The 18,734-nt window shown below is 41.6% G+C and overlaps 1 protein-coding gene across 3 annotated transcripts in view; it reads left to right on the forward strand.

Annotated features, from left to right (window-relative positions):
- LOC108941907 (semaphorin-6D-like) overlaps positions 1–17,834 on the forward strand; it is a 102,251-nt gene extending 84,417 nt beyond the window's left edge. For 2 of the 3 annotated variants that reach the window (XM_018764820.2, XM_018764821.2), the window contains exons 17-21: positions 761–838; positions 3,666–3,724; positions 4,114–4,164; positions 7,411–7,566; positions 14,213–17,834. In XM_018764820.2, coding sequence (XP_018620336.1) covers positions 761–838; positions 3,666–3,724; positions 4,114–4,164; positions 7,411–7,566; positions 14,213–15,480 — 1,612 coding nt within the window. In that variant the 3' untranslated portion in view covers positions 15,481–17,834. The remainder of the gene's footprint in view (positions 1–760; positions 839–3,665; positions 3,725–4,113; positions 4,165–7,410; positions 7,567–14,212) is intronic. The other variant, XM_018764823.2, reaches the window with a different exon arrangement.
- Positions 17,835–18,734: the final 900 nt, after the last annotated feature.

Here is an 18,734-nt window from a genome sequence, read left to right on the forward strand (position 1 = left end):
ATATGAATGAAAAAGTTCTTTCGCAAGCCAAGAGACTTAACAGTAATGAAAATGTTTCACAACAGTGGAATGTTTTATGGATATTTGCTTTTTCTTCTATTCCATATGGCAGAAATAACATGCTTTCATCCATTTACTGTAGCCTGATGTATGATCAGCATGATCTCAAACTGAAGTAAGAAAATTTTGCAGTTACACTGTTATTGCTCCCAGCTGCTGTGCAAGCCATCCAGGTGAGGAGTCCCAATTTTCTCACTTCAAGAGAGATGTAGAAAAAGGGGAAACCATTTCTCCCATGCGCCATGGTAGAGTAGCACCCTATTGGCTCAGCTTCTTGTCGCTGTCGCTTCCTGGAAGAGGTGGAATGAAGCTTCCATGATCGATATTAGGGCTAGAAGAGATGGCGCTGTTAGAAGATGAGAGTCAGCAGTGCCTCTGTTGAAAATCTGCCTCAGGCCCCCTCCCTCAATGCCTGTGGCTCGGCTGTCACCGGGTGCGTGACAGTGATCCCTAGGCTGCCCCTGGCCCGTACGCCTGGGGCTGTCAGAAAAATGGCTGACTGGAGGCACCATAGCTGCCGCTGCGATCCACTTGTGCTCGGTCCTAAACGGGAGTCCTGTTTGTGAAACAACATGACTTGATGCTTGCCATTTCAACTGACATCGTTTCCGTGTCCTTTCCCGCTTTGCACGGTTATCAATGCAGTTTCCATTTTTTTTCATCATGGTTTTCAAGGAGTCTCCATGGTGTTGTCTTCCAGGAACTGCCTGGCCTCTCGTGACCCCTACTGCATCTGGTTGAAGACAGGGAGCTGCGCAACTGTGGCTCCTGGGTTCAAGTATGTAAATCCTTAATATCAGATGCCTGTGAGATGCAAAGTATCTATAGCTTTAGTTATTGGGTGACAGGACTTCATGCTGATCCCTAAGAAAAGCAGTTTCAGTAGATGAGTTCTGTTAAAAATTTCTGTGACAGATTTATAACTGAAAAGATGGTTGTCTTTATACTGATGTTGGGGGAAAAATGTTTTTTTCTGTATGTAGCACACAGTTCCTAGAGAGAGGAAAAAAATACAGGTATCGATCAAAATGACCCATATGTAATTTATTTATCCATTCTTATGAACTGGAAAGAAGCCATTTGACACTAAGAACTATTGATCACTTGGCTGCCCAGAAAGCAGGGAGTGTGGATGCTAAAGGCCAGTCAATCTCGTGCTCCTGTTCTCTTTCTGCCCTGTTGCATGTAATCGAAAGCAATGTTCAGCTGGGTGGATTTCAATCACAACCTGTGTACCACTCCGCCTGTCTGAGGAAGGAAAAAAAGCACTATTTCACTTCTTTTTAGCTTCTCCACAACCACACCTTTTACTGTTGTTGTTTTTCTAATATATGATGGGATTCTAAACCGCCTTGCGTGCCAATTTTCTTTTTGCAAACTTGGGGAGTAAACCAACATCTGACATTTTGTGAGGTCGCCCTGGAGGTGGACCCTACAATTCATCTCCTTGTATTGAATCATCTCCTTGTATTGAATCCATTTTTGTGAATTATTGCATTCCGTTCATGCAGTCACCCAGCTGAATTGCCATACTTTCCACACCAGCGTGTAGCGGAATTCACGGAATGCTGAGAAGGTAGTAATGTGAATTGCAGGGAGATTTGATTTATGTAGCGTTACTACATACAGACACTCATACAAATCAAACAAAAGAAGCAGAAAGGCCAAAGTAGGCAAACAGCCATATTAGCACCTATCTCTGACTGTTCAAATGAGGTAAAATGGTGTGAAATGCTCAGAACAAGAGCCCACACAGGCATCCAGATGCAGCAGCTCATAAAAGGCCGCACTGGCCTGGTCACCTCCACTGCCAGGGTTGTGTTCTTTACTTCCATGGAGGTTATGGGAAGGTGTCTTGCTGTTAGGGGGCAGCTGATCCAGGAATGAGCTGCAGTTTCCTGTCTCATACTAACATAAACAGGCAAGATGAACAACGCCTGCTGCAGTGTTGGGAATACAGGGGAAACCAACTTTTTTCCTTGAAGAACGCACACACAGACACTCATACACACAAAGAGATCCATTAATGTTATCCAATTATTTAAAAAGTTCAAAATTCCTGACAGGACCCTGACAAGTTATCTATTCATTACTCATTTATTTTAATTGAACTTAGACATTTTCTCATGGGGGGCGTGGTGGTGCAGAGGCCTTGGCCAGGTCCAGCTCTCTGGTGGGTCTGGGTTCGAGTCCTGCTTGGGGTGCCTTGCGACGAACTGGCGTCTTGTCCCGCGTGTGTCCCCTCCCCCTTCGGCCGTACGCCGTGTTGCTGGGTTAAGCTCCAGCTCGCTGCGACCCCGTTTGGGACAAGCGGTTGTAGGCACTTTGTGTGTGTGTGTGTGTATCCTCAACATTCCCTTTTTTACTGGTGGTCAGAGTTGGGTTCAATGTGCATAGAGTGAAATAAGATGCCTCCTTTAAAAATACTGTTATGATCGCAGGGAAAATCATTTATATATATATTTTGTTTATGCTCCAGCCAAACCCACATTTCTCAGGGCTAATGGAAAGAGAGGAACAGAATAATAAGAGAAGAGTGTGACAGAATGATTGAGTACACCATGGGTAAAAAATTGAATAACCTGCATTTGTGTCAAGGACAGATAAAGTGCCTGGATGAAACAAGGCATTTTGTTTACTTACCTTTCTAATAGATGGTTGGGACAGCCTTTGAGATCGGTCGTTTGGATGTGAAAGCGTTCACTGTTCTATTAGTCATGGGCCCTGTGCCTTTGTTATTCTCTGCTATTGTCGAAGCAGTCAATATCAGCTATAAATGCGTTGCCGTTTGTTTATGTGACACCGCTCTTGATTGAGACAGCTCTCTAAACATCAAGCAATTCCATTGTTTACCAGAGGGATTTCAATTACTACTGCTGCCTTCCACTTTAGCAATGTGCTTATTTGCATCAGAGATGAAGTACCCTGCACCCCACAAGTCTGCCTCAAGGGAGTAATAGGATATAAGATCTCAATCCTGGTCTCTAAATCAAAGTACTGAAATGCGGAGGGGGACTAATTTGATATCACCAGCTGCAAAAGAGTAAGTAGAGAGACAAATGAAAGTGCTACAACCCAGCTAACAAAAAGAAACCTGAGCGGGATTCTGGGAAACGGTGTAAACATTGGTCGGTGAGGCGAACAGCTCCCTCTTTTCTTTCGTCTCCCAGTCACACCAAAGACATCTGCAGAGTCAGTGAGCGTGTCCTCGCGTTCTCTTTCTCTCTCTCTCTCTCTCTCTCTCTCTCTCTCTCTCTCTCTCTCTCTCTCTCTCTCTCTCTCTCTCTCTCCGTCTGTCTGTCTGTCTGTGTGTCTATGGTGAACGGTAACCAGCCACGCCATCAGACAAGGACCCCGGTTTTTCTCCCCTGACCTTTATTAGACTTAATAATCTTGCCGTTTTACCACAGAGTTTGCTTCCACCAATTTGGACATATATCTGCTTGGTGCCAAAGCTGCAGCCATGTCCAGGGTGACACACTGGCCACTTGGCACAAGCACTGTAGGATAGGATCTCCTCATATTGATCACAGTGGAGCAGGCAGTCAACAGAGACACAAATAGTGCACATGTGCTAATAATGTGAATTTCATTTTGTTTTTCAGGGCTGGTTTTGAGCAAGATGTCGAAAATGACCGCACCGAGTTCCCAGGCAGCTGCCTTGGTAAGTCAGGGGCACAAGTTCCCGTATTTTCCTTCTCTCAAAAGAAGTTGTTCAAAAATTCCTCTCTGATGTAATACTCATTTTTCTGCTTTCGTGCGCTGTAAAGCGTAATGTTCTTCTTTGCATGGATTTAAAATTATGATGTCATTTATACCAGCTTAAAAGTTTCACCCAGCTGAAATATCTTTATGTGGTAAACAAGCAGTTAAGCATCTGACCTTTTGTTCTTCTGCTTTTTATTGTGCTCCTTATTTTGTCATTTCAGCACAGCCTTCATCTAAGGTTAATAACTGGTGCTGCTTGATATTGTTGGGCTGTTATGATTTAGCCTTTTGTGTGGTTTTTTTTAAGTATTTCAGGTGATTTATCTTTACTTTCCTCATTTGTAGATGTCCAGGCTACAACACGAAAGCAGAACACTGCTGCTGATTTGGCTTATGGTAGGTAGATTTTTTTTTTTTTCTAATTTTTCTGATTTATTTACAGCATATAGGCTCTCTTTCACTCTCTCTTTATCTCTCTCTCTATACATACATATGTATAAATTATATATACTGTGTGTGTATATATACTGTATATATATCATTATTGAATGAGATTCTACAGAGACATGCATACAAGTTATAAGGTTATATGTAAAATGCATTTTTTCAGTTTAGAAGCATTTACTGGTGAAGTTTTGGTGTGATTGGAGTCTGGTATGGGCTTTGGTAAAGCTTGTTCTGTATGCCATCTGAAGTTCTATTCATCCTCATTTGCTCCCATTTTCTGTGTGTATTTCCATTCCTTGTGTCATCTTCCGTCTCATACTCACTCACTATCACTCCTGTAGATGATATTCTTGCCAAATTTATCACAATGCTTTCTTTTGCATTTTTTTTGCATTGTAGAAAATGAATTTGACATGCTCAGTCTTCAATCTGAATAAGTCTCATTTGATCAAAAACATGGTGCTAAATATGAATATGCAGTATAATAGCAAGCAGTCAGTATTCATTGGATGTTTCCAAGTTATTCATTGTATTTCTGCAAGAAGCTTTTTGGTTTCACTGCCTCGACTGCCTGCACTCTAGAAGTTCTCCATATTTTCATGGAGTGAGGACAACAGATTTTTTCCACGCCTCCTTTGATATGTTCCAAACCACTGCTCCAAATTGGTTCCATTTTACAGCTTTAGCTACTCAATAATTAGATTTTGTAAAGTTCATAACCCATTAACTGGCTTTATAATGGCTTTTTCTGTCAAAAAGCAGGAGACATTTGATGGAGCTAGAACAAACATCCCTAAGGCATTAAAAGTGGTCAGCAAATGTATCCTAGAATAGGTACTGTAGTGTTTTTTTACTGTGGTAGATCTGAATTTTATTGTTAGGCTTTGCAATTGAAGCACATTCTTCCAGCACTATAATTTCCTGCAATACTAGAGCTTCGAGCCATTGTCCAAGATGTCAAAGAGGCAGACATCAAAAACACAATAATGGCCATGTTATCAAGTCCCTTAATTCCTCTGCAATAGGGTGCCTTTTACCATGTCAGTTTTCATTACTCCTAGTCATGCTAAACATAAAGCAATGATATCTCTGTCAAAATAACATTATGACGGCAATCTGATAAAATCTTGCCAAAAATATTCATAATAAGCCTGAATGCTGTAGATATCACTTGTTCATTGTGATTATTGAAGTGGAAATAAAATTAATTTGTAGCACTTTTACAAGTTAGAGAAATTGCTTGCAAAACTTGAATCAATTAGTCTGAATTATTCTGTTTATAGTGTTTTGTATAATTTGGCAGTAGAGTTGAAGAATCTAAGAAATAATGTAGTGTGATTCACATTAGCCTGTGAATTGAGTTTTCCATGTGATAACCCAATGGTTACAGCAAACAGGAAGTATTACTTTATTGTAGTGTTGTCTTCAGATAAATTATTTGATGGAAAAGGCAAACTGGCATATGGAAAACTGTCTTGTCCATCGCATTCCTTTTAATTAATGTTGAGAACCAGCTCTGAGTCAGCTGATGCACTATTAGGATACCAAAATTTCAACCACTAAAGGTCTGTGTTCAGGATAACGCTTGTTACTGTCAGGAGTTGATTGGATACGAGGTCATTCAGCTCCTCTCTCATTCTCAAGCCAGTGCTGAAATGCAGCTCCATCCGTACTCCACATCCGTGAAGTGTCCCCTACGTCAATATCTGTTTGTGAACACTCCAGGATGAGAACACTCACCATCAGCTATCCGGAGCGCATTTACTCTGTCCCTGCAAAGACGTAGGAATGTTAAATTTGCACCTAAACAGCACAGCTGACAGACAGTATGTTTTCCCGGTATCCCAGCTTGTATTGAATGCTACTGCGCACAAATGGCTCTTGGGTGCCTTCTGCAAGTTTGCTCTGGTTTTAAGCCAGGGAAAACAAAAGGCATAATGGATTAACTAATAAAATTGTCCCGTCCAGCCGCCCCAGCCTCCCCTGATGCAGGGTTTTAATTTGCCTGACACAGATGGCGATGCGAAAGGACGCGTCCATCAACTGGCAGAGTGACTGAGCTGCTGTGTTTGGCCTGAGCTGAGGCCCCACATTATGGCAGCAGTACATCTGGTCCATCCCCCAGTGGTCCAACTCCGGAAACGTGCGGTGCAAACTGGATCCAGGGATAGGCAGACAAGAATAGAATTAATTTTACTTAAATTTATTGACTGAAAATGCAGTGCAAAGCCTAATACTCTGTATTAAAGTGTGGAGTTGATTCAGAATCATGAATGCTAAAACATTTGTACAGCATGGTCAGTTTTGATCCATCTCGAAATATGAATGCAAGTGATCCCAGCATTTGTTTGCTTTAACAGTTGTCAGGTGTTTGTCAGTGTCTTGACCTACCAGTAATAATACTAGCTAATCCTAAAGTGACTTACTATGACTGAGTTCACACCAAACTGGTAAATTAGTGTTCCGTCTGTTAGTCCATGTTTCTGGTTATTCAACCTGGGTAGAAGTGTGTAAGTCCTGGAAGAACCACAGGGATTAAGAGCTTTTGTAGGTTGCCCCAGTAGCACAATTTGTATTTGAATTACTATTAGTTGAACACAAGGGAAATGAGACTCTAAATAGTTCTCTAATCAAGTAGGTCTTATTTTTAGGTTGGTTGAAGTTCTTCACTTTGGACCAGAAAGGTTTATTTAAAACGGTGTTATTACCACACCCCCTGATATGTCCATTCTCCCCTGAACTCCATTTTCTAAATTATTTTGGAAGGAAATGTAGGCCTGTCTTAATCATAAATGGTTTTCGCCTTAAAAAGCATTTTAGCGACTGTTAAGTGCAGGTTTGTAACCAGTACCAAGAAGAAAGTAACTTTATTGTTTTGATTTATGTCCAATTAATGTAATACTGCTAGAGTTGTGTTTAGGTCTTGTAACTTAAATGCCTTTCTGACATTTAAGGCACTTGACCAAAGCCTTTCGGTAACCATTAGACCTACGGTCTGTCTCGCCTATCTGGTCTTCACGTGTTTTATTTCACAGCTATGGATTTGTGTTTATCAAGTGACTATTTAGTGAGGTGGTCTGGTCAGTGACAGTGGAGATGTTGCTTCAGGTCACACAGAAACCTCTTCCTCTGTGCTATGTACCTATAATGGATTTTACTGTTTGATCCCTTTGTCGCCCCTCCCGGTAATCACAGGGAAGACCACACCCACAAGTGCCAGCACTACCAATCAGGGGGCGGCTTTCCCAAAGGTGACAGTTGGCTCACAGAGAGGTTCTGGTCCGGATGACCGCCCTCCTGTGGGAGAACAGGGCTTACCTGACTTGGACGCAGTCAGTGTGGAGACGGAGGGTAAGGCGGAGGGGCGCAAGGGAGGGGCCCGCTGTCGCTTTCATATGTCAGGTTTAACTTGCGCTGTATTGGATCGCACTGTGGGCCTAATAGCTTTTCTGTAGATTCATGCAAAGGCTTATACTAATCCTGCTGTTTATGCATAAGGCAAATAACATAGCTGGCACTGACCCGTCTGTTTATTGGTAGTTTTCCACTTTCTAGGGAAATTATGTGAGCATACTGTAGGCTTGCAACTCCAATAATGCATTCTCCCAGTGGTATCTGTGATTTTAAATATTTAAGAAACATTCACTTTTTGATTGAAAATCATGGCAATTAGTCCCGTTCACGTGCTGCTTTTAGGCATATTTATAAGGCTTATAAAATAAGGTTTTTAATAATAAATTAAGCTGACATTTACTTCCATGTTGTGTAACTAAGCGTATATTATACATTTATGTGTTTAATTATACTGTCCATAATGGGGGGGGACCATTAATTACATGAGCCACAGGAAGTGATAAAAAAATGAAGCGTATTACGTAAAACACAGCAGTTTTTCATGCTCCCACCAACCCAGATGATCTGACAGCAGCTCCGACGAAAGAGATCCGGTCTTCATCTCATCGTTATTTCACAGTACACAACTACGCAGGGTGCGATTGCTGGCTGAATATGCAGTAACTTCGCAAAGCCATTCAATTACAGCATTACAGAGATCCATGCAAGTTGTGGAGAGTGCACGAGTCTTAAGTTGGAGGCACATTTAGGCAGACAGCCTCACGCCAGGCGTGATGAGCCATTCAGTCTCAAGTGAGGAGAAACCCTGCGATGAGTAAGTAAGTGGCAGCTTAGCGGCAGATGAGGGAGCACGTTTCGGAAGGCTCGCAATCGAGCAGCTCTGCACGTTCCAGTGTGTTGCCACGGCTCAGGCAATCAGAGCGGCGATGCAGTGGATCAGGGAGCAGTGTTGGCATCAGTGCCACTCAACACTCGATTTACCTCATTTTGCAGCTTCAGGGGTAGGTTCGCTCACCACTGCTGCTCGCTGACGTTTACAGACGTCTGAAAGCTTAACCTGAAACAAGCTCATGACTGCAGCAGGTGTTCCAGTGCTTAAGAAAGTGTATGATTTCTAGTTGAAATCTCAGGTGAAGTGTACTGTGTAATTTAAATACATATTTTTAACAATCCAGTTATACTGATGAATATTTATCTGAAGTAGCTAAATGAATCATAACGTCTAACATCGTTCTCAGGATGGTTATACGGAAACAAATTCTTAATACCATGCAATGCCATGAACCTGCTTTAGCAAGTGCAGCTGCTTTACTGCATCAGGATTTATGTTTTCAGTAATACAAAGATATGCCATAGTGTCAAGTGAAAATTAAACATATGAATAGTCAGATTTTTGAACTGCTGCCAGCTTATTTAGCGTTTTAGTTATAGCAGGACAGTGATACCGCATGTATTAAAGGATGCTTTAGTGGTAATTGATAAACAGTACATTACCATTAAGTGCTGCTACACTTTCGTAAAGCTAGAAGTGTTACAGATAGGCATGTTCAACATAAAATTATGATTAGCCCGTCTTCCGTGTCTTCTTTCATTAGTTTTTCCCGGTCAACATGGAACATGTGGGGAAGTTGTTTCCCTTTTGTAAACGGGTCATTCCTGAGGTTCGTGGCATGACTGAACAGATAGATGATACAGGTGGTTCGCAGTTCATTTGTCCGAAGAGAAAAAGCAGACAAATTGATACCCGAGCAAACAAGAAGTGCTCTGAAATTCATTAGGTCTTGAGAAAGGAGAAGGAAGAACCCCTCTCTCCTCAGAACTACCAAACAAAAACAATAGAACAATAGGAGAATGCAGAGACATTTAGGGTCATTATTACAATACACCAATGAACAAGGTATGTATTGTTCTGAAGCAAGCACTACATTATGCCATTATACAGCAGATTTAGCTGTGCTACTGTTTGATCCGTTTGTTTAATTATTTGTAACTTAGAAGAAAGTTGTCTCGTAGTTCGTGTCCTTCAGATTTAGCAAATGGAGACTAACAAAGCTTTCGCTCAGTCAGCTTCAGTTAGCCGTTGCCTGTACTATAGATTATTCGCGTAAAATAATGTTAATATAATTAATAGCATTCACCTGAGGCAGCAATGCCCGAGTCGTTGTGTCTCACAGGTGCATTAGACTCTCAGTGCGCTCGTCCACATACAGTCCTATTCAGAACCCTGCTCCCCTTGGTGTCGCTGGTCCCTGTGGGTGTGGCGCTGTGTTTGAGGATTGCTCCCAGTTAATCTGCCTTGCTGTGGGTCAGACTAATATAACCCTGTCATCTTGTCAAAAATTATCATCTTTTTTTATTTAACCCATCTACCTGTCTGTTGCTTCTAACAGCTTTAACAGATTCCGTGAGTCTGAATCTGAAACTAACTACTATGTGCCACCATGCAAGCAGTTCATTTCACTCATAAGAAGGTAGTCTGCTATTGGATAGGAGGAAAACTTGCAGAAAATAATGCACGCCCCAAGGGTAGATATGGCGACACATTGGTATCCAACTCAATGAACGTTATAAACATTATGAACACATTGACTCTCAATCTATGTGGCTCCTTCTTAGGGTAAACTATTCATCTTGTTCCTTTAAGAAACAAAATGGTCAGATCATATACAAAAGTAGTGTTAACATAAGCAAGTCTGTTATTAGTATAGAAACAAATTGTTCATAATAGCTGAATTATTTCAAATACTCTGTTAGTGTTTTTGTGTTATATGTGTGTGGGATCATTTGAGGCCTACGTATATTTGAAAAGATGCAGGGATCCAACCCACATTTCACATCAGAAATGTTTGACGTGCTAAAGGGATCATGTGGTCCTGTTCTTTCATCCACAGTAGGAAATTAATCTGAATTTAGCTTGTCTGTATAGCCTACAGCCATTTCGTAGCACAGCTGAATGAAATATGAGCTATTACACCAATTATCTTGTTTTCTTGGCCAGGTAAAAGCAGAAGCTAATGAGGCAGTGCAGGAAACTCCAACTCTGACAGAAAGAGCAAAAAACAACCTCCTGCACCACACCAAATGTTTTGTTTAATCCAGGAAGCTGCTGCTAAAAAAAGAGGAGAGAGCAGCAGAAAAAGAAAACTATGGCAAAAAGCTATTAGACACCATACCTGTAGATCTGTTGAGCTGGCTTGCATGTGTCATGTTATGGACATAGAGAGAATCACCTTTTTCTAGATGTTTCCTTGTAGATCCACAGCATGGAATGGCAACCATTCTCCACCTGTCTTCATGCAGGACTCATGCACGTACATATCACATCCCTCATGAGTGTAATTTTTCCCCAGTGCAATATCTCCTTTTGCTACTTTTTGAACTCTTTCTGGTAGTCATCCGATGCAGGCTCCTTGTGATGAAATGCTGTGATGCACATACACTGCTGAATCTTCTGAACACACCAATACTGAGCAGCCTGGAGGTGACACAGGACACCACCATGATATTGGAAATGATCATAACAGGTTGAGGGACAGATGTGCTTTAAAGACACCTTGTTTTCTCAGCTCTCAGACATGCTACTATATCTTGGCTGCACGTCTGTCTGTCTCTGTGTGTGTGTGTGTGTGTGTGTGTGTGTTGTTTCCCATGTGCTCTAAGACCTCTCTGGTTACAAGAAACTTAACAAATGAAAACCATGGTGAAAAAGCTTCCTACTCTTCTTCTACACCACATTTCCAGTTAGACAATGTATTCACACTGATCATCCTGCATTTTCTGCTGAATTACATAAGGTTGTTATTTTTAACTCACAAGGTTTAATGGTTTTCTGTTGCGTAGAAGCTGGGGAGCTATCAAAGTACTGAGAGGAACTGTTACGTCCCAAAACGCAGCTGTTTCAGGGAAAATTAGCCTAAACTTGCCAGCCTGACAAACTGTCAGTCACTGCCTGTCCCTCTCTTTCTCCCACGCAGTCTGTTCTTCATACGCTATGTCTCTTTCTTCCTCCCAGCCCATCTGTCTGTTTACCTTTTAGCGGACCTACGAACGCCTTCAGTGTATGTCCCTGTAATTAACACATTATGGCTATATTAATCAACAGATGAACTGAATGATACTGGGAAAACAATGGAGAGTAAAACAGACACCAATGAGTTGAAACTGGAAACTTTCGCACTGGCTCGAACCCTCAAACTGTTGTAAACATGCAGATGGTGTCAACTTGCAGGCTTATACTCATTTCAAGAGATTCAAAATATTTCAGTCATAAATCTCACTTACCATAAATGAAATAATAAACAACAGACTGCATTATTCAAGTTATACAAAAATTTATGATACAAAAAAAATAATACGTAGAAATGGTGAGACAAGCCATGCATCAATCTAAAGTATTTGTTGTAAAGGATTTTCAGGCTTGCCATTGGGGTGTTTGATTCAACAGATGATGGAGTGAGTGGGTGACTCTTTAATAAATTATTGCGTATGGAAACATAATGCAGTGGTGCAGAGTTGGGGGCTGCTATGAAGAGTCACCCCAGAAGGTCATGCAGCAGGAAGGGACTTTAACTTAACCTGAACGTTGCCCATTCTAATGCAGCTACCAGCACTCCTGTAGTACTCTTGAACAAGGCACTTGCCCTCAATTGCACAAGTACAAGTACTCAGCAGTATGAACAGGTAAACAGTTGTGACTTAAATGGCATATTAATAATTATAAAAAGAAAAAGGAGACTATTGTAACAGCATTAAATGCATTTAGAAGAAAAGGCAAATATGCCTTGCTTAGAACACTTTTGGGCACTGTAGCTCTTTTCAGATTATTTTTAATTAAGTTTAATAATGAAATTTCAGCAAAGTAACATTATAATTATTGATAGCAATTACATAGACTGATGGTCAGGTTTAATTTTGTCATTAAAAGTGATGTTCAAAAACATCAACGTACCAAAATGTCATTCAGCATTATTTAGCCCACTGTGAGTGGTAACATTTGATTACAGACTGTTAATTTGCCCAAAAGGAATTTTGTAATGTATTTAGTTTAAATACGTCAGGTCGAGGTAGCTGGCATGGTGTTGAGCACAGCTAAATCAATGATTGATGTGTAAGGTTGCACACAGCTAGTTGCCATCGATGAAATAAATTGGAACATGTCTAATAGAGTCATGAGTTCTTTACTGGCCAGAAATGGACAGGAGCAGCAATGGGGGGCTGAGTGGGAAGTGTAACTGTTACAGTAGCTTTTCTACTTGACATCAGCATGAAAGACTGACTGAAGGTCAAATGTTCAAACTGTCCCTGCTCTTACTGATCATTACAGACATTATGTATAGCTGCAAGCTAAGAAAAAGAATCCAGAGCAGATAAGTAAGTTATCCTAGAGCACAAAACTGGGCAATTTATGTTAATATGGTCCCGGTTAAAGTTCCTTAGCTGTTTAGAAAAAAATAATAACTTGGAAAAAAGAACAGGCCTTATTCTATCTCTCATTTGAACCTAAGTTGGACCTGACACTCTGCAGAACAATTCCCAGTTTTTTGTTGATGTTAGAAGGGAGATTAAGTGTTCTGAGCTCAATGTGTCACAAATCCCGAGCGATTTTTCAGTTCCAGCTTCAGGAGTCACAGCTCTGTACTATTCAGTCTCCCTAAGACCTCAAAGCCAGACTACAAAATGCAACATAAAAAAAAAAACCTGTCAGGTATCCTTGCTTTAGGATCTGCCATTGTCTAGCTTGCGTCACTGTGCTGTATGAGGAAATTAGTCTTAACACCCAGTCATTTGCGACATCTTTAATTCTCACCGTTACAGCTCCCCTACTTGCTAAAATGAATTACACAGTTTGTCATACAGATGGAGAAAGAAACTCTGTCTATTTATAGGAGTATTTACAAAAGACTTTTTTACTTCTTCCCTCACTACACTGACACATCGGGTGTTATGGTCAACAACCTCAGACCACCAAACGCTGTGATCGATGCCAGCATTCCAAAGTAGTCAATGGCGTTGGATCGGTACATGTTTCAACACACTTTTAGCTTGTTTTAAGGTCATAACTAGGATTAACAGAGCACCAGAAGTGGCCCATTTAACCCTGATGAATATGGTGAACAGTCAAGTGTTCAAGCAAAAAATCAGCCTATCTGGAAATAACCAAATCAAAACACTGACCGACCCTGCTCTTTGTCTGCTAGTCATCTTGCTAATGCGTATTCTGTGTTCATAACAAGTAGCAGATGTAGTTTTTGGTGTTTGTTTTTGATGTGCATGATGACTTGAATATGAATTCAAGAAATGATGCAGGGTTGCTTTTGGTGCATAATTCACTGTTCAAAGCTGGCATACGCTTGTGAGGTTTTAGTCACAGTCCCCAAGAGGAAAGATCATTGCTTGGTTTTATTAACAAAAAAAGCAACACATTCAAGAGACATCAAATAGCTCTTCCATGCAGCTATGCACATTGTTTGTGAGTCTTGCATAAAGAGCTAGTTTTGTTACCGCTGATTTTGGAGAAATCATCAGTTTAAATAATTCCACTTCAAAATGAAAGTGGAAATGTGCTCTTACAGCGAGTCGAAAAAAGTTAACTTGTGCTGTGAAAATTAAAATGTAATTGTCTTTGTCTCTGACCTTCTCCTAGGTGTTCGACGATTACCTGAACCAGAGAAATCCAACCACAGTGTTCACTACACACTTCTCATTGCTTGTGTGCTTGTAGCTTTTGTTTTGGGTGCCTTCCTCTCTGGGTTCCTGGTCTCTTGCTATTGTAACCACAATGTCCATAGAACCAAGAGACTTGATAAGGACCCTGAGGCCCCCATCCCCCATGCCCTCTCCCTGCGCAGTCTAGCCAGGCTCAATGGCCTACTGGACAGCCAGTCCAAGGAGGAGAAACTGGAGGTGTCTTCACCTAAGTTATACAAGTCATTCATTCCCAATGGGAAGGAGCATCACTCCAGCAGGAATAGTAGGTCCATGGTTGGAGGAGAATTAGCTCATCCACATCACCACGGTGCTGAGCTCTCAGGCTTGCCCACCCCAGACTCAACTCCTGAGTTGCCCATAAAGAGCATGAAAGCTTTCAGGAATCAATGGGAAAAAAACCAGAACTGCAATAATGCTAAGGATGCAAAGCCACACAGTATGGGTGTCTCTCGAACCAGCTCGGGGCTCCATCAACAGGTTTTTCCTTTCTCACATGGACTGACTAATGGACAGGCCCTAGGGTGTGCTCTCCACCTGGATGACCGCAAGATCCCAAATGCAGAGCGTGTAATGAGCCAGCCTTACTCCAGCTTTTCGCAGAAGGTGGTTGATGTCACCTCTCTGGATGAGCTCCTGAAACACATTCGTGATGTCAACACTGCCGGGGGCAAGAATGTAACGGCACTGACATCCTCAATGTCGACTAATGGGAGCCAGATGGCTTTCACAAATCGTGCTCAGCCACACATCCCTGAAACGGAATCTGCTCCTTACTACAGTTCGTCAACGTTACCAAGGGACAGTCTGACACGTCGTATGGATGTACCACCAGACATGCCACCTCCACAGTCAACCCTCGAGAGGGTCTCTCGCCATCCATCCCAGAGACACTCCTTGATCTCTGCATCCAAGATGTCGAATGGAGGGGTGGTGCCACGGCAACACAGCTTTAGCCACCGCAGCACCCACCAACCACCACCATTGCTGGCCAGGATGAACTCCACTGGCAGCGCCTGTGAGGTCCACCACCCCCTCATCCCCAGTGGCTACCTGACACGTCAGCACAGCTACAGCGAGCACCCTGAGGTACACCGGAGCGCCATCGTCCGCCGGACCGTCTCCCTCAAGCCTGAGGTGCCTCCAAAGCCCCTCTTCATCCCTGCCACCTCCCCCGTAAATCCACAGGGCAAATTCAACTACTGAGTGGGAAGATGTCTTCTCTTCTTCCCCAAAAGCCTCCCAGATACTGAAGAGAAGGTGAACCTTAAATTCAACCTCCTGGGAATTAACGGGTTTTGTTGTTACCCCTGCAACATCTTTTCTACATATCCAGTGAATGTCTTTGTACCATATTGGTATTGCTTATAGAGTGCAACCTGCTTATAGAAATGTGATAGACTGGGACAAGTGATAAAGAGGCTACCCTGATTAGGTTAAACCTGCCTTTAGTGATGTTCTACAATGCAGCCCAAACCACTGGAGAGCGAGAACATCAAAAGTTATATATCCTGGAACTTGGAATTAAGAAGACCATGTGCTTGGACTTGAAACAATGACCACTGAACACTGCAGTACTCTGTTACTGTACTGTAAAGTTTCTACAAAATACCGATCCTCCTTATAACATGTATATATGCATGTGTGTGTGTGTATACAGTATATATATATGTGTTTATATCTACATTGTACATGTATATGTATACGTATACATATATATTATATGTATCCCTTGGAACATCTATATGATCTCTTTTGAGGCAGCTCTTCTGTTGCCTAACTCTGTCAGCAGAAGCAAATCACAATACCTCCAGCCAGAAGGTCCCCGAATGAGCCTGAGCAATAACCCGCATATGCTGCCGCACTATGCCCATGGTGCGGACGAGTAGTCTGTGTTGCTTCTCTGGAGCACGGGTCCACAGTCATGTGGTTATTTTACCTAGACTCCCACCTCCGTCAAACAAGAAAATGTGAAGTGAAGCAATGGACAAGAACAGTATCACCTGCATTTGTAGAAAGAGGAGATCCAAGGTTGTGTTGCCCACTGAAAGCTGCACAACTCATTGTATCGCTATTTGTGGTTTGTGGTTAATTATTGCAATGAGAAAATGTCTATTAAGTGGGATGATCAAATCACGACTAGTATGCTATGAACACTGCAGAAGGTTCAAGTCCCCTTCTGCTCACGATGGCAGCGCACCAAATAATATCCCACAAAAAATAACCCGAGTAAAGATTTATCATTTGGGGTTTTGAGAAACAGGATCATTTTTCTTTAAGAAAATCCCAGATACCAGACTGAAAAGCAGCATCTACCTGCTTAAGGACTACTCCTTTATTTTAATGTAGTATTGACCGCTGTTACAATTATTAACTTTGTGGCTATGTGTGTAAATAAAGGAATAATAACTAGCCAAATTTTAATTGTATGTGTAAATGTGTGCCTTATTTAATATAACGTGCTATGGGTTTTAAGGGGAAAACAGAAGAAGTTATATCAAGCATTGTATTTTTAATTTTTAAACTTTGTTGTCAAACTGTGTCATGGTCATTGTACATTTGTATATTTATCCCCCTGCCTTTCTGATAGCCCTACCCACAGGACAGTGTAGCTGCATACAGGTCTGTTGTGATGGATAAAGTCATTTCCAGTTTGAGGCTCCAGGTTTGTTTTCGGTTTTACCTTTTTCAGTTGACGCCCGTCATTAATGTTCTCTGTTTTTTTTGTGGGCTGTACCTCTCTGGCAGGATGTGAATTCTGCAGTTTCAAAGTTATACCATCACCCATTTTTACTCCTCTACTTGGCTAAAACTCGCATACGAACATTCTTAATATTTTTTTTCCAGCCTGTTTGTTAGGTTTTTTCTGCTGAATGGTTCAATGCCCAGAACAGTTCAGCAGCAAGGAAATGCTTATCTGGCCATTGAGTGTGTAGAGGTGATGGTGCTGTGCGGTCGCTATCTGTATTCATGAGCACTGGTCCTCTCCGGCAGGGCACGTGGTCTGCTTTCCAGGTGTCCTTCGGAACTCGTGGATCTATGGTCGTTGTTCGCATCTCGCAAGCTCTGACTCTGTTTCAGTGTCCACTCTGGCCTGGATGCTCAAACCAGGTTTTTGGAGAGTTTTACAGGCCAGACTTGAATTCATTTCAGGTTTGGAGCCAAATTAGTGCCATCGCTCGGTAATTTAACAGCTCTTTGCACGCCAAGTGCTTTCCATTTGCTCACAGGCCCAAGATGCTTTTTGAAATCACATGCAATAAAGGCCATACACAGGTAGCACTTACATCATGTAAACCTAAACCTACAGGTCAGGACAATAGGAGACTCCAGTTTGAACTAAAGATGGATAAAATGGACACGGTGCACAGACACGCAAGCGTATGTTGTATTCAAGTGCAGTACAATTTCTCAAGGAGATTACATAAGAAAGGGAACGTTCTCTGCTGTAGTTACTTTTGCTTTGGAACTTCTTAGAATTGCACACTGTAAATAGAACCCCAGATTGTTTTAATTGACACAACTTTGTTTTTTTTTTTTTCCTTTAGTAAGCTGTTCCTCCGATGCTGTATGTCACTTACAATGAAAATAATTAAATAAAATGTTTTGTTTTCCCTTTTGCTGATCTGTGTATTATGTGGAAATCACTGTCATTGCGTCACGGCTGCCTTACTTTGTTTTCACGTCTGTGGGTCACGTACTCGGAACGAGCAGTGGTGTACAGTATCGTTAGGTGTGGCAAAACGACCTGCTGAGAAATTGAAACCCAAATCTGAGGCTGAGCTGCGTAAGGTCTGAAAACGCCCTTAAACCACCATCAGAGGGGGAGAATTGCAGTCAGCTTGTAGACACAATTGTGCAGCCATACCTCAATCTGCACTACAAACCCCTGGAATGAATTTGTTCTGGATCTACTGGAACTTTCTGGAAACAAAGAACATTAATCCTTTTCCATATTAGTATGCAAGATGTTGCCATCATCATATTACCGCAAAATAAAAATATTTGATTATTGATAACTTTCTGCATGTCACTAAATTTTTTGTTCTACGTGAATTTCAGCTTTTAATGGTTAGAAGCTCAGATGTTAAATGAAAACAGAGAAGTTTAGAGAAGAAAGATGTTTAGAGAGATGTTTAGAGTTTCGGAGAAGGAAATGTTAAGAGGAGTTTAAATATTTTCCTTTGTGGAATGTATTAAGATTGATTTTTCAAAACAGTTTGTCCAGTCTTTTTTGGCCACTAGTGCAGCTATTGCTCAGCATGAGCGGTCTGCACTGTAGGAGCAAACTGCCGTCATTCTGACAGCCTTATTGATTAGTTTATATAATTATCCACTATTCTTATCAGGTTCATCATGACTGTGTTTGCTTTGGGGCAGCAGCACCGGCAGTGTGATTGACCCAGCATATGATTAAGAGATTCCAATAGAAAGTGAGTCAAAATCCATTACTCTCTTCA

Source organism: Scleropages formosus, chromosome 18 (assembly GCF_900964775.1).
Source record: "Scleropages formosus chromosome 18, fSclFor1.1, whole genome shotgun sequence".
NCBI classification, from domain to species: Eukaryota; Metazoa; Chordata; class Actinopteri; order Osteoglossiformes; family Osteoglossidae; genus Scleropages; species Scleropages formosus.